This window comes from Callithrix jacchus, chromosome 22 (genome assembly GCF_049354715.1).
Source record: "Callithrix jacchus isolate 240 chromosome 22, calJac240_pri, whole genome shotgun sequence".
NCBI classification, from domain to species: Eukaryota; Metazoa; Chordata; class Mammalia; order Primates; family Cebidae; genus Callithrix; species Callithrix jacchus.
The window spans coordinates 46029046-46049745 of record NC_133523.1 but is presented as its reverse complement, the minus strand read 5'-3'; the positions used below and the strand labels follow the sequence as shown (position 1 = coordinate 46049745).

The window sequence follows — 20700 nt, the reverse complement described above, 5'->3', positions numbered from 1 at the left end:
TCGGCCTCCCAAAGTGCTGGGATTACAGGAGTGAGCCACCGCGCCCGGCCCCACTTTCATTCTTAATCTGTCTTTTTTTTCATTTATTTGTCACACTGAATTCTGGGTACCCGTGGATGGGGTGTGGGGGCTGGCTCCCTACAAATTCTTTATTTTTGCCTTTAAGTTTTTTTCATATTATGAATTTTTTTTTTAAGGGTAAAACAAATGTTTCTTCACATGACCTTTTTATTATTATTATTATTTTTATTTTTTTTTTTGAGACAAGTTTCACTCTTGTTGCCCAGGCTGGAGTGGAAAGGCACCATCTTAACTCTTTGCAACCTCCACCTCCCGGGTTCAAGCACTTCTCCTGCCTCAGCCTCCCAAGTAGCTGGGATTACCGGGACATGCCACCATGCCCAGCAAAGTTTTGTATTTTTAGTAAAGATGGGGTTTCATCATCTTGGCCAGGCTGTTGATGAACTCCTAACCTCACGTATCTACCCGCCTCGGCCTCCCAAAGTGCTGAGATTATACAAGTGAGCCATCTTGCCTAGGCCCGTGCTCTCTATTTGCATTTTCTTGTTTTATTTTGCTTTGTAAGCTTTGCCTCATCGGTGATTATGACGTCCTCTTGTATTTAAATCTAATTTTATTGTTAAAAATTTGATGGCAGCCGGGCTCAGTGGCCAAAGCTTGTAATCTTGACACTTTGACAGGCCAAAGCAGGGTGATTACCTTATGTGAGGTGTTCAAGGCCTGCCTGGTCAACATGGTGGAACCCCGTTTTTACTAAAAGTGCAAAAAATTAGGTGGTATGGGTGGCAAGCAGTTGTAATCCCACTTACTCAAGAAACTGAAGCAAAAGAATTGCTCAAAGCTGAAAGGCAGAGGTTGTAGTGAGCCAAGGTCATGTCATTGCACTCCGGCCTGGGTGACGAGAGTGAAGCTTCATCTCAAAAATATAAATAAAAATAGATTTGGTTTATATTTAATTTTAATTTTTGTGTATTTCTCATAGGTATTTCAGGTAATTAATTTTAAAGATTCAGGTAATGTATGTCAGCAAATTCATATGAAGTCAGCAAACACCTCCCTATTTTTCTTTTCTTTTCTTTTCTTTTTTTTTGAGACGGAGTTTCGCTGTTGTTACCCAGACTGGAGTGCAATGGCACGATGTCGGGTCACTGCAACCTCCGCCTCCTGGGTTCAAGCAATTCTCCTGCCTCAGCCTCCCCAGTAGCTGGGACTACAGGCGCGTACCACCATGCCCAGCTAATTTTTGTATTTTTAGTAGAGTTGGAGTTTCACCTTGTTTACCAGGATAGTCTCGGTCTTTTGACCTCCTGATCCACGCACCTCGGCCTCCCAAAGTGCTGGGATTATAGGTGTGAGCCATCGCGTCCAGCCTCCTGTTTTGCTTTTGAAAATACTTTTGATTTCCCTTAGACAGAACACACTTTATTGAAATTTCACTCTTTTCCCTTTAATGTCTCTTAATGTTTACAACTGTAAAAGTCTGTTTCTTTGTTTTTCATTGCCCCATTTTATCTGAGACAGGTATAGCAATCTTGCTATCAACACTTAATTCAGTATGAATTGGACATGTCAATCTTTGATGATGTGTTTGAGTCGTTTCTTTGTTTGGCTGTAAAGTAGTGTCAGGTATATTCATATTAGTATGCAGTAGTTACAGGACTTTGTCCTGCAAAACTGAAACTCTTATACCGACTAGGAGCTAATTTTTCCATTCAGCACATTCAATCCTTCGGAGCGTAGCTGCAGATGTAGTGGTGACCAACTCCCTCAACTTCTGTTGAACTGAGAAAGACCTAATTTTAAAATATTTTTTAAAGGATCATTTTCTCAGGTATAGCGGTTTTATTGGCGGGTGCGTTTCTTTGAAGCTTTGACTGTTCCATCGTACTCGCTCGCAGACTCTGATGTTTCTACTGAGAAATTTCTTAAGAATATGACAGCAACACCATCTTGGGTGACAGCTCTTCTTTTGGCTATTGTTAGAATTTTCTTTATCTCTGAATTTTGATAATTTTATTATGATGTTGTTTGTTGTAGGTCTCTTAGATTATCCTAGTTGGATACTTTTAAGATGTTGAATTTGTTTCTTTTGCCTTCTGAAATTAGAAAATTTTGAGCATTATGTCTTCCAGTAGGCTTTTCTGTTCCTTTCTGACTCTCACTCTCTTCTGGATTTCTGGAATTTTTTTTTTTTCTTTAGAGGGAATTTTGCTCTGTCGCCCAGGGTAGAGTGCAGTGGTGCAGTCTGGGCTGACTTCAACCTCTGCCTCCTGGGTTGGAGTGATTCTCTCACCTCAGCCTCCCAAGTAGCTGAAATTACAGGTGCGCACCACCACACCTGGCTAATTGTTGTCTGTTTAATCCAGAAGGAATGTTACCATGTTGGCCAGGTCAGTCTTGAACTCCTGACATCAGGTGATTTCCCCCACCCGGTCCTTTCAAAGTGCTGGAATGACAGGCGTGAGCCACCCCGCCCGGCCTGGGGCTTTCATAAGGTGTAGGATGTTGTCCTTGATGGCGTCCTGTTGGTCTGTTTAGACTCCCTTTATTTCCATTCATTCTTTGTTGTTGTTTTCCTCTTCACTAATTTTTGGTTGTTGTTGTTGAGATGGAGCTTTGCTCTTGATACCCAGGCTGCACTGCGGTGGCGTGATCTCGGCTCACTGCAACCTCCGCCTTTCCAGTTCAACTGATTCTCCTGCCTCAGCCTCCCGAGTAGCTGGGACTACAGCTGTGTGCCACCACGCCCAGCTAATTTTTGTATTTTTAGTAGAGTTGAGGTTTCACCATGTTGGCCAGGATGGTCTCTTGATATTTTGATCTTATGATCTGCTCACATCATAAGTGCTAGTATTATAGGCATGAGCCACCATGCCTGGCCAAGCCCATGATTTGTGTATAAACATATCATTTGTGTGTACTCTCCTCTCTCTCTCTCTCTCACTCTGTAATTTGTATTTGTCTGTATGTTTCTGTGTATATATATTTTATTTTTATCTATTTTATTTTTTGTTCTGCAAAAGAGTCTCATTCTGTTACCCAGGCCAGAGTGCAGTGGCGTGAAACCTGCCTTCAGAGTTCAAGCAATCTCCTGCTTCAGCTTCCCAAACAGCTGGGATTACAAGGGCTTTCCCCAACCACACCCAGATAATTTTTTTACTTTTCATTTATTTATTTTGAGACGGAGTTTCGCTCTTGTTACCCAGGCTAGAGTGCAATGGCTCGATCTGGGCTCACCGCAACCGGCGCCTCCTGGGTTCAGGCAATTCTCCTGCCTCAGCCTCCTGAGTAGCTGGGATTACAGGCACGTGCCACCATGCCCAGCTAATTCTTTGTATTTTTAGTAGAGGCGGGGTTTCACCATGTTGACTAGGATGGTCTCGATCTCTTGACCTCGTGATCCACCAGCCTCAGCCTCCCAAAGTGGTGAGATTACGGGCGTGAGCCACCGCGCCTGGCTAGAATTTTTTTTTTCTTTTTGCCAGTCAACGAGAGCTTGTAAGGTTGTTCAGGTTGGCCTTGAACTCATGGCCTCGCGTCTGCAAGCACCACGACATCTGGCCGAAGTCACTGTGGACCCCAATTTTTTTATTTTTAGTAAATACTAGGTTACCCCAGATTGGCTAGGTTTGTCTCAAACTTCTGACTTCAAGTAATCCACTCCCCTCGGTCTCCCAATGTGATGGAATTACAGGTGTGAGCCACTACACCTGGCCTTATTTATATACACACACATATATATCTATATCTATATATATATATATAAAGAGACAGCGTCTAAGTCTAGAGCCCAAGCTGGAGTGCAGTAGTATAATCTTGGCTCATGGTGAAATTCACCTCTGAGACTCAAGCAAATCTCTTCCCTCACCCTCCCAAGTAGCTGGGAGAATAGGTGTGTGCCACCACACCCAGTTAATTTTTCTGTATCTTTGGTAGAGACCGGGTTCTACTGTGTTGCCCTGGGTGGTCTTGAACTCCTGAGCTCAGGTGATCCACCCGCCTCAGCCTCCCAAAGTGCTGGGTTTCCAGTGATGAGACTTTCACTCAGCAATATATTTTTTATATTGTCCATGAAACTGGGACTTCCACAGTGGCTTAGAAGATTTTTAAATCTATCATAGAAAAGTATACTAAAAAGCAACTATATGGCAAAAATGTCCAAAGATACCTTAACGCGGATTTGTCAGAGCACAGTCTGGTATCATAACAATACTTATTTTTTTTTTTCTTATTTCATGTGAAGGTGATAACTTAGTTCTGTATAACGTTTTGTTGAAATGTGTTTTTCATTTTAGGGACGCTTGACTTTCAGGGATGTGGCTGTAGAATTCTCTTTGGCGGAGTGGAAATGCCTGACCCCTGCGCAGAGGGCTGTATACAGGGACGTGATGTTGGAGAACTACAGGAACCTGGAGTCTGTGGGTGAGGAACCCGTCCCTCCAGACACGAGGAATCTGCCCTTGTCCATCTTGGCTCTTCCTGGTATGTATTCTCTGTTGCAATTTTGCCCCATGTATGCTTTTGATGTACATGTCATTGATTTCTGCAGACCCTCCTATGAAGCACGGATAGCTTCTTAGGGACTCTCCTATGAAGTGGCTTTACATAAAAACAGAAAATTCATGAACACTTTGACTAATACAGTAGAACATCATCCTGCTCTAGGCAGAGATGCCCCTGGAAGCCCTGAGCAGAATTGTCTGCATGGTCCAGGATAAGAGATGGAAAGCATGACACTGACTGACAAGTGTTTCCAGCTGTGGTTCTGGGTTTTTTTGGTTGTTTGCTTTTTGTTTTTGAGACAGTGTCTCCCTCTGTTGCCCAGGGTGGAGTACACCATTGTGATTTCAGCTCATTGCATCCTCCACCTCCTGGGTTCAAGCAATTCCATACCTCAGCCTCCCAACCTATCTGGAATTACAGGCACATGCCACCAGACCTGGCTAATGTTCTTATTTTTATTAGAGATAAGGTATCACCATGATGGCCAGGCTTGTCTCAAACTCCTGGTCTCAAGTACTCTGCCAGCTTCAGCCTCTGGCCAAGTATTGGGATTACACATGTGAGCCGTCATGCCCGGCCTTTCTTTCTGGATTTTGAGGAGAATCACAGAAGCATCTCACTGGCACTGTGACTCTGTTCTTCACATAAACTAAAGATTATCTTTTCTAAGCAGCAGTCACTGCTGTAGAAATTCCTCTTGGGGACGACATCATTCAGGTTCCCTGCTTCATATATATAAGGCTCTTGGCATAACTCTTTTTTATGCTGACATGGAATTTTGCTTTTGTCGTTCAGGCTGGAGTGCAATGGTGAAATCTCTACTCACTGCAACCTCTGCCTTTTGGGTTCAAGCAGTTCTGCCTCAACATCCCGAGTAGGTGGGATTTACAGGCACTTACCACCACACCTGGCTAATGTTTGTATTTTTAGTAGAGATGGGTAATCTTAAACTTTCAAGATTACATTTGGGAAGTTTAAAATAACTACTGTTCTTTGTGTAATATTTGCACATTTCAGTCTTAACTGTTATTTAACATCTGTACTTAATTGGAAACCTACTGGTCTTTATATTTTTCAGATAGCTTTTTAAAGTCTATGATGGAGTTCTCATCAACAGGGCAAGGTAGTACAAGAGAAGGGATCCACACAGGGACATTGGGAAAATGTACAAGTCATCACATTGGAGATTCTTGCTTCCCAGAAGCTGAGAAAGATATTCATGAGTTTGAGTTTCAGAGGCAAGAAGTCAAAGGAAATGGCCATGAAGCACTCATGACAGAATCCAAGGAGTTGACTGGTAGTATAGAGCCATGTGATGACGGGTGTGCTGGCAGGAAGCCTATTGGAGATCAGCTTGGGTTAAGCTTCCATTCGCATCTGCCAGATGCCAAATGTTCCGAAGGGAACATTGATAATCAGCTAGAGACGTCTGCCAATGATGATTCCTCAGTTTCAACAGCCCAAAACATTTCTTGTAGGCTCAAAACCCATGTCTCTAACAAGCATGAGAATAATGTCCTCCATTCTTCATTATTCACACAAAAACAGGAAGTACACATGATAGAAAAACCTTTCCATTGTAATGAGTGTGGCAAAGCCTTTCATAATAGTTCACTCTTAAGGAGACATCAGCTAACCCATTCAGGAGAGAAACAAAACAAATGTGATGTATGTGGCAAAGTCTTTCCTAAGAAGCACAACCTTGTATGTCACCATAGAGTTCACACTGGAGAGAAACCTCACAAGTGTAATGAGTGCGGCAAGACCTTTACTCAGAAGTCATCCCTGCAGTGCCATCATAGAATTCACACTGGAGAGAAACCTTACACATGTAATGAATGTGGTGAGAGTTTTAGTAGAAAAGCACGCCTTTCACATCATCAGAGCCTTCACACTGGACAGAAACCTTACAAGTGTAATGAGTGTGGCAAGAGCTTCAGCCGCAAGGCATCCCTGCAGTCCCATCATAAAATTCACACTGGAAAGAAACCTTACACACGTAATGAATGTGGCAAGGCTCTTAATAAACAAGCACTCCTTTCACGTCACTGTGGACTTCATGCTGGAGAGACACCTTATACATGTGAAGAATGCGACGAAGTTTTAAGTCGCAGATCACACCTTGAAAGACATAATGGAATTCATACTGGAGAGAAACCTTACACATGTAATGAATGTGGCGAGGGTTTTAATCAAAAGTTACAGCTTGCATATCATCTTAGACATCATACTGGAGAGAACCCTTACAGGTGTAGTGAGTGTGGCAGGGCCTTCAGTCAGTCATCGTACCTTGTAGTTCATCAAAGAATTCATAAAGGAGTGAAACCTCACAAGTGTGAGTGTGGCAAGACCTTCCATCGGTCATCATCCCTTTTAGTTCATCATAGAATTCATACAGGAGAGAAACCTTACAAGTGTAATGAGTGTGGCAAGACCTTCACTCAGTCATCAACCTTTTTTGTTCATCGTAGAATTCACACTGGAGAGAAACCTTACAAGTGTAATGAGTGTAGCAAGGCCTTCAGTCAGACGTCATCCCTTGTATACCATCGTAGGCTTCACACTGGAGAGAAACCTTATAAATGTAATGACTGTGGCAAGGCCTTCAGTCAGCCATCATTCCTTTTAGTTCATCATAGAATTCATACTGGAGAGAAACCTTACAAGTGTAATGAGTGTGGCAAGACCTTCAGTCAGATGTCATCTCTTACCTACCATCATAGTCTTCATATTGGAGAGAAACCTTACAAGTGTAATGAGTGTAGCAAGACCTTCCATTGGTCATCATCCCTTTTAGTTCATCGTAGAATTCATACAGGAGAGAAACCTTACAAGTGTAATGAGTGTGGCAAGAACTTCAGTCAGTCGTCAACCCTTTTAGGTCATCATAGAATTCATACAGGAGAGAAACCTTACAAGTGTATTGAATGTAGCCAGACCTTCCATTACAGGTCGTCTTTTACCTACCATTGTAGTCTTCATACTGGAGAGAAACCTTATAAGTGTAGTGACTGTGGCAAGACCTTCATTCAGTCATCATCCCTTTTAGTTCATCGTAGAATTCATACTGGAGAGAAACCTTACAAGTGTATTGAATGTAGCCAGACCTTCCGTTATAGGTCATCTTTTACCTACCATTGTAGTCTTCATACTGGAGAGAAACCTTACAAGTGTAATGACTGTGGCAAGACCTTCAGTCAGTCATCATCCCTTTTAGTTCATCGTAGAATTCATACAGGAGAGAAACCTTACAAGTGTAATGAGTGTGGCAAGACCTTCACTCAGTCATCATCCCTTTTAGTTCATTGTAGAATTCATACAGGAGAGAAACCTTACAAGTGTAATGAGTGTGGCAAGACCTTCAGTCAAAAGGCATCCCTTACAAAGCATCGTAGACTTCATACTGCCGAAAAACTTTAGAAATGTAATGAGTGTGGCAAGACCTTCAGGCAGATGTCATCTCTTGTAGTCCATTGTAAACGTCATACTGGAGAGAAACCTTAGAAGTGTAATGAGTGTAGCAAGAGCTTCACTTGAAATTCAGCCCTTGTAATTCATAAGGCAATTCATTCTGGAGATAAACTGACAAGTGTAATTAATGTGGCAAGGTTTATGATTAACAAACACACCTTGCACAACATTAGAGAGTTCATACTGGAGAGAAAGCTTACAAATGTAATGAATGTGGCAAAGCCTTTAGTGTGCAGTCAACACCCACCATCAAGCGATCCCTGGTATAGGGAAACGTAATGATTCTCACAGTGTTTTCAGTAGTTACAACCTGTAGGGCTGAGGGCCCCACAGGGTCGTGGGGTGAGCCTTATGCTGTACTGAGGCACAGGATCCGAGATATAAAGAGATAGGACTCAGAAGTACAAAGAAAATGCAGCTGGGCTCAGGGGGCCATGCCACCTATAAGTGGAGTCAGGTGAGGCTGTGAAAGTCCAGAAGCATGAGTATTGTATATAGGTTAGGGGGCAGGGCAGTGAGTGAAATCATCTTTAAGGATAGTGATAGGGTCGTGAGCAATAAAACATGGGGTTCACCCCATTAGGTCGCCTAGGCCAGGAGGTGGATAGTGCACAGCAAGGGGTCCGTTACCATGAAGGCAAGGGCCATGTGCAGTAAGGGGTCCACCCCCATTAGGTCACCGAGGCTTGAAGGTGGGCCGTGCACAGTGTGCAATACTTCTATCTATGGTCAAACTACCTTTTTTTTTTTTTTTTGAGACGATGTTTCGCTCCTGTTACCCAGGCTGGAGTGCAATGGCACGAGCTTGGCTCACCGCAACCTCTGCCTCCTGGGTTTAGGCAATTCTGCCTCAGACTCCTGAGTAGCTGCGACTACAGGCACGCGCCACCATCCCCAGCTAATTTTTTGTATTTTTAGTAGAGACGAGGTTTCACCATGTTGACCAGGATAATCCTGATCTCTTAACCTCGTGATCCACCCGCCTCAGCCTCCCAAATGCTGAGATTACAGGCGTGAGCCACCGCGCCTGGCCAAACTACTAAGAAGATTTATAGGAGGATGCTTTAAGTCACAGCAGTGACAGAGCTGTCAGGGTTATCGCCACCCTCTGGCAGCTTCCAATGGGTTCTATGGGAAGATGCTTTTCAAGCAGCACAGTAGCAAGAGCTGATAAAGTTCACAGTCACCAAGGTGGATTGCCGGTCTGAGGGCAGCCTTCCACAAGAACTGGAGCAAGGTCCTACAACTCCTTCATCAGGAGGAGTGGCTCTCGCCCCAAGCCTGCCGTACAGCGGGTATCTTTACTATACTGAACACTGCCACCTGGGCCATGGATTCTTGTCCTGGTATAACTGTTTTTCCCTTAAATCGTGCTCTGCACTGCGTCTGCTCTAGGCATTCCTGTGATTATAAGCTGCTTATTTCTTAATTCATGCTCTGTACTGTGTCCGCTCTAGGCATTCCTCTGATTATGAACTAAGATATATGTATATATGTAGGGAAATATTCTTTAGGCACTCAAACTATCAACTATTATATGATTATATATAGAGGATTATATAAAGGGATTCATCAAGCCCTATTTCTATAAACTATTATATGAGCTGGGCGCGGTGGCTCAAGCCTGTAATCCCAGCACTTTGGGAGGCCGAGGCGGGTGGATCGTGAGGTCAAGAGATCGAGACCATCCTGGTCAACACGGTGCAACCCTGTCTCTACTAACAATACAAAAAAATTTAGCTGGGCATGGTGGCGCGTGCCTGTGATCTCAGCTACTCGGGAGGCTGAGGCAGGAGAATTGCCTGAACCCAGGAGGAGGAGGTTGCAGTGAGCCAAGATCATGCCATTGCACTCCAGCCTGGGTAACAGGAGCGAAACTTTGTCTCAAAAGTAAATAAATAAACTATTATATGATTTTGTAAAGGATTATATAAAAGGAAATAGCTGAGTAGTAACACTATAAAGTGAGTGTGCCAGGGTTCTGCTTAGCTCTCATTCCTCAGTGCCTATATAGGGGTTACCCACAACAACCATTGCAAATTATTAGAGAATCCATAATAAAGAGACATCTTACAAGTGTAATAAATGTGACAAGTTTTACCATCATTGTTTATACCTGGCAGTTCATCAGGAAACTCATACTGGAAAGAAACCTTACCAATGTCATGATTGTGGCAAGATCTTCAGTTCAAGCTTCATCTTATGCGAAACACAGGAGAATTCATACAGGAGGGAAACCTCACTAGTGTGATGATTGTGGCAAAGCCTGTACTTCATGTTCACACCACATTAGACATCAGAAAATCCACACTGGGCAGAAATCTTACAAATGTCATAGTGTGGCAAGGTCTTCAGTCCAAAGTCACTCCTTGCAGAACATCAGAATATTCATTTTTTGATATAACTGCTCCAAATGCAATAAGTATAGCAAACCATTAAGCATTAATTGACATTGGAGTCAATTCACTATTGACTTGAGTTTGATTTGACTTAAAATTGAGTTCCAGCATTAATTGACATAAAAAGTGTTTATGTTAAAGAATGGGCTGGGCCCAGCAGTGACTCACACCTGAAATCCCAGCACTTTGAGAAGCCAAGGCAGATCACTTGAGGTCAGCAGTTAATGCAGCCTTTTTTTTTTTTTTTTTTTTCCTTTTGTTGTGATGAAATCTTTCTCTTGTCACCCAGGCTGAAGTGCAATGGTGTGGTCTTGTCTCTGCAGTCTGTTACCTTGCAGTTAAGCAATTCTTGTGCCTCAGCCTCTTGAATAGCTGGAATTACAGATGCATGCCACTACGCCATGCTAATTTTTGTATTTTTATATATATATTTTTTTCTTGAGATGGTGTCTCACTCTGCTGACAGACTGGAGTGCAGTGGTATGGTCTCAGCTAACTGCAACCTCTGCCTCCTGGCTTCAAGTGATTCTTGTACATCAGCCTTGTGAGTAGCTGAGACTACAGGTGCGTACCACAACGCCCAGTTAGTTTTTGTTCTTTTAGTAGAGACATGGTTTCACTGTGTTGGCCAGGATTGTCTCAATACTTGACCTCATGATCCTCCCGCCTTGGCTTCTTAAAGTGCTGGAATCACCAGAGCAAGCCCCCCAACTTGGCTTGTTTCTTATTCCTGTAAACAAAAACTAGGCTGGTGCGGGGCTAATACCTGTAATTCCAAGATTTTGGAAAGCCAAGGTGGGTGGATTACTTGAGTTCTAGATGAGCCTGTCCAATATGGTGAAACTCCATCTCTACTAAAAACAAAAATTAGCTGGGTGTCATGGCAAGCACCTCTAATCTTAACTACTCAAGAGACTGAGGCAAAAAAAAAAAAAAATCACTTGAGCCTGGGAGGTGAAGGTTGCAATGAGCCGTGATTGTTCCACTGTATTTTTGCCTGGGTCACAGGGGTCACCCTGTTTATTTAAAAAAAAAAAAAGCCTGGTGTGGCTCACGCCTGCAATTTCAGCACTTTGGGAGTCTGAGGCGGATGGTTTGCTTGAGGTAAGGAGTTCCAGACCAGCCTGGCCATGGTGGCTCATGCTTGTAATCCTAGCACTTTGGGAGGCTGAGGCAGGCAAATCATGAGGTCAGGAGATCGAGACCATTCTGGCTAACAGGGTGAAATCCCGTGTCTCCTAAAAAAAAAAGTACAAAAAGTTAGGCATAGTCACATGACCTGTGGTCCCAGCTACTTGGGCGGCGGACAGGAGGAGAAGGCTGGAGCTAATACTGCGTCACTGAACTACAGCTTAGGCAGCACAGCGGGTACTTACGTCTAAAATACTTAGGTCCATATAATGTTTCTAAATAGATATAGGTATTGTAGTCGGAGCTGTACCGACAGGTTTAGTGCTGATTTACATAATCCTATATGACTATATAGTAGTTTGTAGTAGGAGGAATGCCTAGAGCAGTTACAAAGCGGAAGCAGTATATGAGGAAACAGCCAGACCAGGACAAGAACCAAAGACCCAGGGGGTGGCATCCCTGCCTGAAAGGGCATACGCTGTATGGCAGTGAATGGAGAATATAAAGGGAGAGGATGTCTATTCTGCTCTGTGGATTGTCAGCATGAAATTGTAGGTTCCGCTCAAGCAGGGCTTTCAATTTCAAATTCTAGTTTGCATTTCTATTCCGGGCAATTCCAAAGCTTTTGAATCGTCCCTCAGCCTTCCTGGCCGGTCTCACCTCCAAACCCAAAAAACGGGCGCTGGGAGCCAGGCTGAGAAACACACAAGTCCCGCCACGGCCTGCCCTCTGCTAGTTCTGAAAGGCAAGGTCTCTCCACCTCGCGCCGCGCCCCTCCCTTGCCCACCCCCTCGTGGGTCCCGCCCAGGCCGGCCTTCAGCGCTGCGCACGCAGATTCGCGCAGACCCGGAAAAAGATCGCGTGGGATGAAGGTCACACCGCGGTGCGTGAGTTTCCCTCTGTCTTGTCTGCGCTTCTCAGGTCCCCGGCGCTTGTGTACCTGGGATGTAGGGTCCCCACAAACCGGGAAATTCTCACCCTGCCCTCCTTCACCTCATGCAAATTGAGACATCCCTGTGAGAGTCCGGGGGTCGCTTACTTTTGGATTTAAAGTTGCCCTGCCGCTGGTCCCCTCTCCGGTCTTTCTACCATAGGGCAATGTGTGCCCTTTTTATTGCATAATTTTTCCGCTCAAAACCTTTTTCTGACTTCTCCCTCCCCGCGGTTTTTGAAGGCCTCACGCGAGAGGTGGATTTCCTCCTTGGGCACCTCCCACCCTCGACTTCGTCGCCCCTCGAAGCCCAGCGCCACGGTCCCAATCCCGGGGAGGCCGCATCCTCTGCCTCGTCCTGGGATCCTGCAGACCCCACCCTTGTCTTAAGGCGCCGTCGCCCCCCAGCTCCTTCCTCGTACCGATCCCTGCTGCACCCCAGGTCTCCCCTCCGCAGTCACCGCTTCCCTGAGCCCGCGTTGGGGAGGTGTCCAGGGCTTGTCCTGTGACAGGAGGCGTTCGTGCCTGCCCAGCTCCAGCCCTTGGAGAACGTGCTTCTCCGGCATGTAGGCGACTATCTCCAAACCCTCCTGTGATTGTGTGGCCAAAGGGATCAGGAGACAGTTAGAGAGCAGTAGAAAACCTGAGACAGAGAAAAGAAAAATGAGAAAGACACGTAACAGATGGCAAAGTAGAGGATGGGTGAGGGATTTGCCATGAGACAGCAAAAGTGGGAAAAAAAAAAGCAGGAGGGGAAAACCAACTGGAGAAATGTAGAGAAAAGCGTGATGTACAGAGAGATGAAGGACAGCAAGGCAGGGATGGGGCAGCAAAGAGGGAGGCTCATGAGTGAGGGAGACGAGGAGGGACTTGGAGCCGGGGCAGACAGAGCGGAGTGGTGCTGGTGGCAAGGAGAACAGAGGGAGCCGCAGCAGGGAGGACACCTGGGGATGTGGGGAGCCAGAGAGTGGGGACAAGAGTATAACAGGGAAGAGAGAATTTAACAGGGAGAGCAGAGGAGGCGCAGAGAGGGGAGAAGAGGTAAAAAGATGCGGAGATTGAGGACAATAGAAAGATTGGGGAGAAGGAGCAACAAGAGCTTAAATAAGTGGCCAGGATGGAGCAGAAGAGGCAGAAAAGAAGGAATAGAGGGGAGAAGGGGATAAACAGCAGGAGAGAAGAGTGGTACAAAATGAGGAGCAGAATTCCAGAAAAAAATGACAAGAAAAGAGCTAGAGGGAGAAGGAGAGCATGAGAGACCAGCTGGGCAACATAGTGAGACCCCCATCTCTGCCCGCCCCACCAAAAAAATTAACTGGGCGTGATGGTGTGCACCTGTAATTCCAGCTACCCTGGAGGCCCAGGCAGGAGAATCGCTTGAGCCCAGGAGGTCCAGGCTGCAGTGAGCCAAGATTATGCCACTGCACTCCAGCCTGCTCAACAGAGCAAGACCCTGTCTCAAAAGAAAAAAAGCTATGGGAGAGCAATGTATTCTCTTTTTTTTTGAGAGAAAGTTTTGCTAATGTTGGGCAGGCCGGAGTGCAATGTTGTGATCTTGACTCACCACAAACTCCACCTCCTGGGTTCAAGTAATTCTCCTGCCTCAGCCTCCCGAGTAGCTGGAATTAAAGGAGACCACCACCATGACCAGGTAATTATTTGTATTTTTAGTAGACATGAGATGTCACCATGTTGGCCAGGCTGGGCTCCAGCTTCTGACCTCAGGTGATTCGCCTGCCTCAGCTTCCCAAAATACTGGGATTACAGGCATAAGCCACCTCGCCCAGCCACCCATGTATTCTTGATTGAAAAAATTTGCTTATGTCTTAGTTCTACAACTGACCTTTTTTCATTGTTTTCAAGGTCAATAGCTGTGTGTTCACCCTTCTGCATTTTATTTTACGTATTTATTTGTTTTTTGAGACGAAGTTCACTCTTGTCGCCCAGGCTGGAGTGCAGAGGCAAGATCTCGGCTCACCACAACTTCTACCTCCCATGTTTAAGCAATTCTCCTGCCTTGGCCTCCCAAGTAGCTGGGATTATAGGCCTGTATCACTGACCCCACCTAATTTTTGTGTTGTTTTTGTTTTTACTTTTTGTTTTTTGATGGAGTTTTCACTCGTTACCCAGGCTGGAGTGCAATGGCGCCATCTCGGCTCACCGCAACCTCCGCCTCCTGGGTTCAGGCAATTCTCCTGCCTCAGCCTCCTGAGTAGCTGGGACTACAGGCACGCGCCACCATGCCTAGCTAATTTTTTGTATTTTTAGTAGAGACAGGGTTTCACCACGTTGACCAGGATGGTCTCGATCTCTTGACCTCGTGATCCACCCGCCTCAGCCTCCCAAAGTGCTGGGATTACAGGCGTGAGCCACCGCCCCCAGCCCAGTTTTTGTGTTTTTAGTAGAGACAGAGTTTCACTATGTTGGTCAGACTGGTGTTGAACTCCTGATCTCAGGTGATCTACCCACTTTGGCCTCCCAAAGTGCTGGCATTATAAGTGTGAGCCACTGCACCCAGCCTCACACTTCTGCATTTTATAAATGTTGCTGTGACTTTCTTAGAAAGAAGAATTAAATGTAGGGAATTAATGGCATCAGAACCTTGCAAAAGAAGTTTCTTTAGCCCAGGTATGTAATGGATGGTTCTCTAATTTTTAATGATTGGGGTGATAAAGACCAACCCTTCCCATTAGCCCTTCCAGGCCACCATGTGAGAATTCAGGCACACCTTCTCACTCATCTCAGACTTTTTCAGAGTAACGTGGTGTGAATGTCTCCCTCTCTGAGCGTCAGTGACTCTCCCTACAACTTGGAGATGAGAGGCTAGACCAGAAAAGCTCAACCTGAGTGACCCTGGCCCTGGAAATTTTTGGCAAAATAGAGTGCGTGTTTGGGTGTGGCTTTTCTTCTGGGACAGGGGAGTGACCAGTTGTAATTAGAATTTTCAATGTCATGCAATACCCCAAAAATTAAAAAAAAAAAAAAGAAGAAGAAGAATGGAAGAAACATAGGTGTAGACTCAGAGATCATCTTCCATGGCCCTTCTCTGTATTAGGATATCACAGCTCAATCTAAAGCAGGTCATGTCGGTCCCTGGTAGGGAACCCTCTACCGGCTTCCTGCGTTCCCCAGGACAAAAGCCTGACTCCTCCGTGTGGCTCCACAGCCCTGTGTCCAGGGCCCTGGCCCATGTCCAGCCTCCTCCTGGGAGCCTGCCCTCATCTCATGACTCCCTCTGCCCCAGTCACAGTTGCTTATCAGTCAGTCTCTATCACGTGACTCATGTTTTATTATCTCTTCATCAATCACATAAAAATGCTCTTTTTTTTTCTTTTCTATTTTTGTTTTTGTTTTTTGGAACAGAGTTTCACTTTATTGTCCAAGCTGTGAGTGTAGTTTCATGATCTTGGCTCACTGTAACCTCTGTCTTCTGGGTTCAAGCCATTCTTGTGCCTCAACCTCCCAAGTAACTGGGATTACAGTTGTGTGCCACCACACCCAGCTAATTTTTGTATTTGTATTTTATTTTTTATATTTTTGAAATGGATGGCCAGGCACTGTGGCTCACACCTATAATCCCAGCACTTTGGGAGGCCAAGGCGGGTGGATCACAAGGTCAAGAGATCGAGACCATCCTGGTCAACATGATGAAACCCCATCTCTACTAAAAATACAAAAATTAGCTGGGCACGGTGGTGCGCACCTCTAGTCCCAGCTACTCGGGAGGCTGAGGCAGGAGAATTGCTTGAACCCAGAAGGCGGAGGTTGCGGTGAGCCGAGATCGTGCCATTGCACTCCAGTCTGGGTAACAACAGTGAAACTCCTCAAAAAAAGAGAAATGGAGTTTGGCTCCTGTTGCTCTGGCTGGACTGCAATGGTGCGATCTCAGCTCACCACAACCTCTGTGTCCTGAGTTCAGGCGATTCTCCTACCTCAGCGTTTTGAGTAGCTGGAATTAATGGCATATGCAACCATGCCCAGCTAATTTTTTGTATTTTTAGTAGAGACAGGGTTTCCCCACATTGGCCAGGCTGGTTTCAAACTCCTGATCTCAAGTGATTAACCCACCTCAGTCTCCCAAAGTTCTGGGATTACAGGCATGAGCCACTACGCCCGGCTGAAATTCATTATTTTATAAAATTCTTTGTTGTCATGGGAGAAAAATGTTTGAAGACTTGGTCCCTGCCTGATCTGGGTTCCCAGGACCTCTCTGACCTCATCTCCTGCCTGTGTCCTCCTCACTCCCTCTGCTCCAGCCACACAGGCCTCTTTCCTGTTCCTGGGGCCAAGGTTGCTCCTACCTCAAGGCCCTCACGTGGGCCGTGTCTCTGCTGGAACTCACTGGCCCCGCAAGTGCAGGCACAGGCACACCTCCTTCCCCGGTGTCTGTTCTGATATCACCTCTCAGTGGGGACTTCTGTGACCCACCTCCCAGTGAGCACTGCAGCCACACCCTCACCCCACCTCTGGTCCATATTGGCTGTTCTGCATGCTTCTTTTTTATTCTTCACCTTCCACCGCCTCGGTACTGATGATCCAAGGCCCCAGGGGGAGAGCAGAGCCTAATCGGGGCTGCGCTGGGCTCGCCTCCTCCTCCTCCGAGTGGATCTCAACTGTGGCTTCACAGTAGAGTGCTGGGGAATTTACACGATATCTTTTATGCTCCAGAGATTCTCCTTCACACACTCAGGGTAGGTCTGAGTTGGTTTTTGTTTGTTTGTTTTTAATGGCAATTTTATGAGTTTTTTTTTTTTTTATTGAGACAAAGTTTCACTCCTGTATCCCAGGTTGAAAGGTTGAAGTACAATAGCACAATCTCAGCTCCCTGCAACCTCTGCCTCCCTGGTTCAAGTGATTCTCCTGCCTCAGCCTTCCAAGAATCTGGGATTACAGGCATGTGCCACAACACCCAGCTAATTTTTTTTTTTTAGTAGAGATGTTGTTTATCCATATTGGTCAGGCTGGTCTGGAACTCCTGACCTCAGGTGATGCACCCGCCTCTGCTTCTTAAACTGCTGGAATTACAGGCATGAGCAACTGTGTCCTACCTTAACTTTATGTTTACGATGATGAGTGATTGGTTCTCATCCACAGTGCCGGCCTGTAGGTTTCTGAAAGTGATAACATGTACCCAGGTAACCACAGCGTAGAGCTTATTTGGTGAGTCTTCATCCTCATTACATTGTCTGGACAACCACACGTGGACATGGTGTGGGACAGTTTTGTTGAGCCTGGTATCAATGCACACACCTGGAGTTTTCATCTCCTTCATGGCAAGTTTATGAATCTCTTCTTGAAGCCCACACCATGGATGCGCTTGTGAGTGTCGATGGTGCACTCTCGGGTCACCGCCTCATTGATGGCAGAACGGCTCTTTTTTTTTTGCCACCCTTCTTTGTGGGGTGAAAAGTTTCTTCCAGGTCTAACATGAAAAGTTGACCTGAGTTCTAATAATATTTAAAGTTGACTCTGTGGCCATCATTGAGCAGCAAGTTTTTTTTTTGTTTCGAGTTGGAGTCCTGCTCTGCTGCCCAGGCTTGAGTGCAATGGCAGGATCCTGGCTCACATCAACCTCCTGCTCCTGGGTTCAAGTGATTCTCCTGCCTCAGCCTCGCGAGTAGCTGGGATTACAGGCATCCACCACCATGACTGGCTATTTTTTGTATTTTTAGTAGGGATGGGTTTTCCCCATACTTGCTAAGCTGATCTCTGAGCCAGGCTGGCCTCAAACTTCTGACCTCGTGGTTCACCTGCCTTGGCCTCCCAAAGTGCTGGGATTACAGGCATGAGCCATCATACCCGGCCTTTATTTATTTATTTTTTAAAGATAGAGTCTCACTCTTATCACCCAGGCTGGAGTGCACTTGTCCAATCTTGGCTCATTGCACTCTTTGCCCTTTAGGCTCAAGTGATCCTCCCACCTCAATCAGCCTCCTATGTAGCTGAGACCACAGACACACAGACATGTACCACCATGCCTAAGTTTTTATGCTGTTTGCAGAGATGGGGTTTCACCATGTTGCCCAGGCTGGTCTCAAACTCCTGACCTCAAGCAATCCACCTGCCTTGGCCTCTTAGAGTGCTGGGATTACAGGTGCCACTGCACCCAGCATCTGCATGGGGTTTGCTGAGGGCTGGGTCTGTGCCCTGAAGGGGAGCTCATTCCAGCCCAGCTCCTCACTGCTGCAGCATGTGTGTGGGGGCTTCTCCAGAAGGGGAGCAGATTCTGAAGAAAGGGGTCTAAACTTCACTGAGTTTTCCTGTAGGAGTTTATTATCCTGATGTAGTGGGCAGCAGAGGGGACTGTATTTCCTCAGGGTGAGGTCTTATTGTATGTGTTGGGGTACATACACAGAGAGGGGGTGTGTTGATTCTGAGCAATAAACAACATATTTTTAACATTCAGGACTGTCTTCTAAAGACTCTTGATACGTGAGGAAGAACCCCGGAAGAAAAAGAGGAAAGCAAAGGAGTCAGGGATGGCTCTTCCTCAGGTGAGATGATCTTCTCGGTGGATTGTTCTTCTTCCTTTCAGAAATGCTGGGCCTTGGAATTGGGAATCTTCTCTGAGTCTGAAGCGTCCTGCCTGCCAGGTTTGCTGGCACTCACCCATGCCTTCCCTCACTCCCTCTCATGTCAACTAGATTCCATCCCTGGTGCCCCAGTGACAGGAGCATGGGAAGAGGCTGCACTGGGCATGGTCCTGGGAAGGGCTCACCCCAGATATGGATGGAGACGGGGTGTGGGCCCCATGGTGTCAGGGCTGCTGGGCAGCAGGGATTGTTCAGGGGCCACATCTGATGCACCATCAGCTCTCTGTAGACCAGGAGCAGAGCAGCTGCCCGTGGACACTACATATTAATGTGCACAAAGTACGTGGGAAATTCTAGGAAAGGAGACCAATAAGGGGAAGTCTTTTCTGCCAGATTCTGTGCTACACGTTGAGGTAATTGAGTGAGTTTCTGTGTTTCTGACTCCAAACATCTCACTGATTAGAATGGAGCATTAATACACAGACATGAATGATACAAGGTGTTTTATTCCATTAGTTTAAGTATGAGAAACCAACCTAAATAATAGCAGGAGATTCATTAAAATATTCTTTTTTTTTTTTTGAGACAGAGTTTCGCTCTCGTTACCCAGGCTGGAGTGCAATGGCGCGATCTCGGCTCACTGCAACCTCCGCCTCCTGGGTTCAAGCAATTCTCCTGCCTCAGCCTCCTGAGTAGCTGGGATTACAGGTGCGCACCACCACGCCCAGCTAATTTTTGTATTTTTAGTAGAGATGGGGTTTCACCATGTTGACCAGGATGGTCTCGATCTCTTGACCTTGTGGTACACCTGCCTCGGCCTCCCAAAGTGCTGGGAATATAGGCTTGAGCCACTGCGGTTGGCCTCATTAAACTATTCTTAGTGCATTAAGCTCATGGAGACTGTGGTGTTGCTGTGGAAAGGCTTTGAAACAGGCCTTTTCAGTAAAAATGGTTCTAATGTCCTTAAATATGGAAGTAGGACTTCATTTTTATTCTAAAGGATGGAGCCATATTCTCATTCTACCTATTATTAATATTATTCTTTTAGAGAAACCGTTGCTTTGTCATTCAGGCGGGAGTGCAGTGGTGTGATCTCGGCTCACTGCAACCTCTGCCTCCCTGGTTCATGTGATTCTCCCGCTTCAGTCTCCCAAATAGCTGCCATTATAGGCCCCTGCCACCACAGCCAGCTAATTCTTCCGTGTTTTTAGTAGAGATGGGCTTTCACCACGTTGGTCACGCTGGACTCAAACTCCTGACCTCAGATGATGCCCTTGACTTAGCCTCCCAGAGTGCTGGGATTACAGGTGTGGCCACTGTGCCCAGCCCCACCAATTATTATTGAATAAACGTTTTTGTATTTAAACACCATTGTTTTGTGTAAAGCTCCAGGCCCTTGGCCATAAAGCTCCTCCTTCCTCTGTCACGTCCTCCACCCTCCTTCCAGCCTCACCGGGGACCCACTACTGTCAGTTCTGTGTCAGGTGTCAGGGGAAGTCTTATAATCGTGTATTTCTGCATCTGTATGAGACTTTTAGAAAAAATCTGCAATGATAAAAAAATTTTTTTTTATATTTATGTTTTAACTTTAGACTACGTGTGAAGGTTTGTCACATAGGTAGGCTCGTGTCATCGGGGCTTGTTGTACAGATCATTTCATCACTTCAGTATTAAGCACTTACCTAATAGTTATTTTTTATTTACCTTTTTT

The 20700-nt window shown here is 45.7% G+C and overlaps 1 protein-coding gene across 13 annotated transcripts in view; it reads left to right on the top strand.

Moving 5' to 3' along the window:
* Nucleotides 1–20700, top strand: part of LOC103790708 (uncharacterized) — a 51183-nt gene that overhangs the window by 12898 nt on the left and 17585 nt on the right. For 7 of the 13 annotated variants that reach the window (XM_078361159.1, XM_078361150.1, XM_035283675.3 and 4 more), the window contains exons 1-2: nt 12368–12408; nt 18863–18950. In XM_078361159.1, the coding sequence (XP_078217285.1) occupies nt 18936–18950 (15 nt within the window). In that variant the 5' untranslated portion in view covers nt 12368–12408; nt 18863–18935. Of the gene's footprint in view, nt 1–4316; nt 4504–5602; nt 12409–18862; nt 18951–20700 lie in introns of those variants that run through there. The other 6 variants (XM_078361152.1, XM_078361149.1, XM_078361153.1 and 3 more) reach the window with 3 other exon arrangements.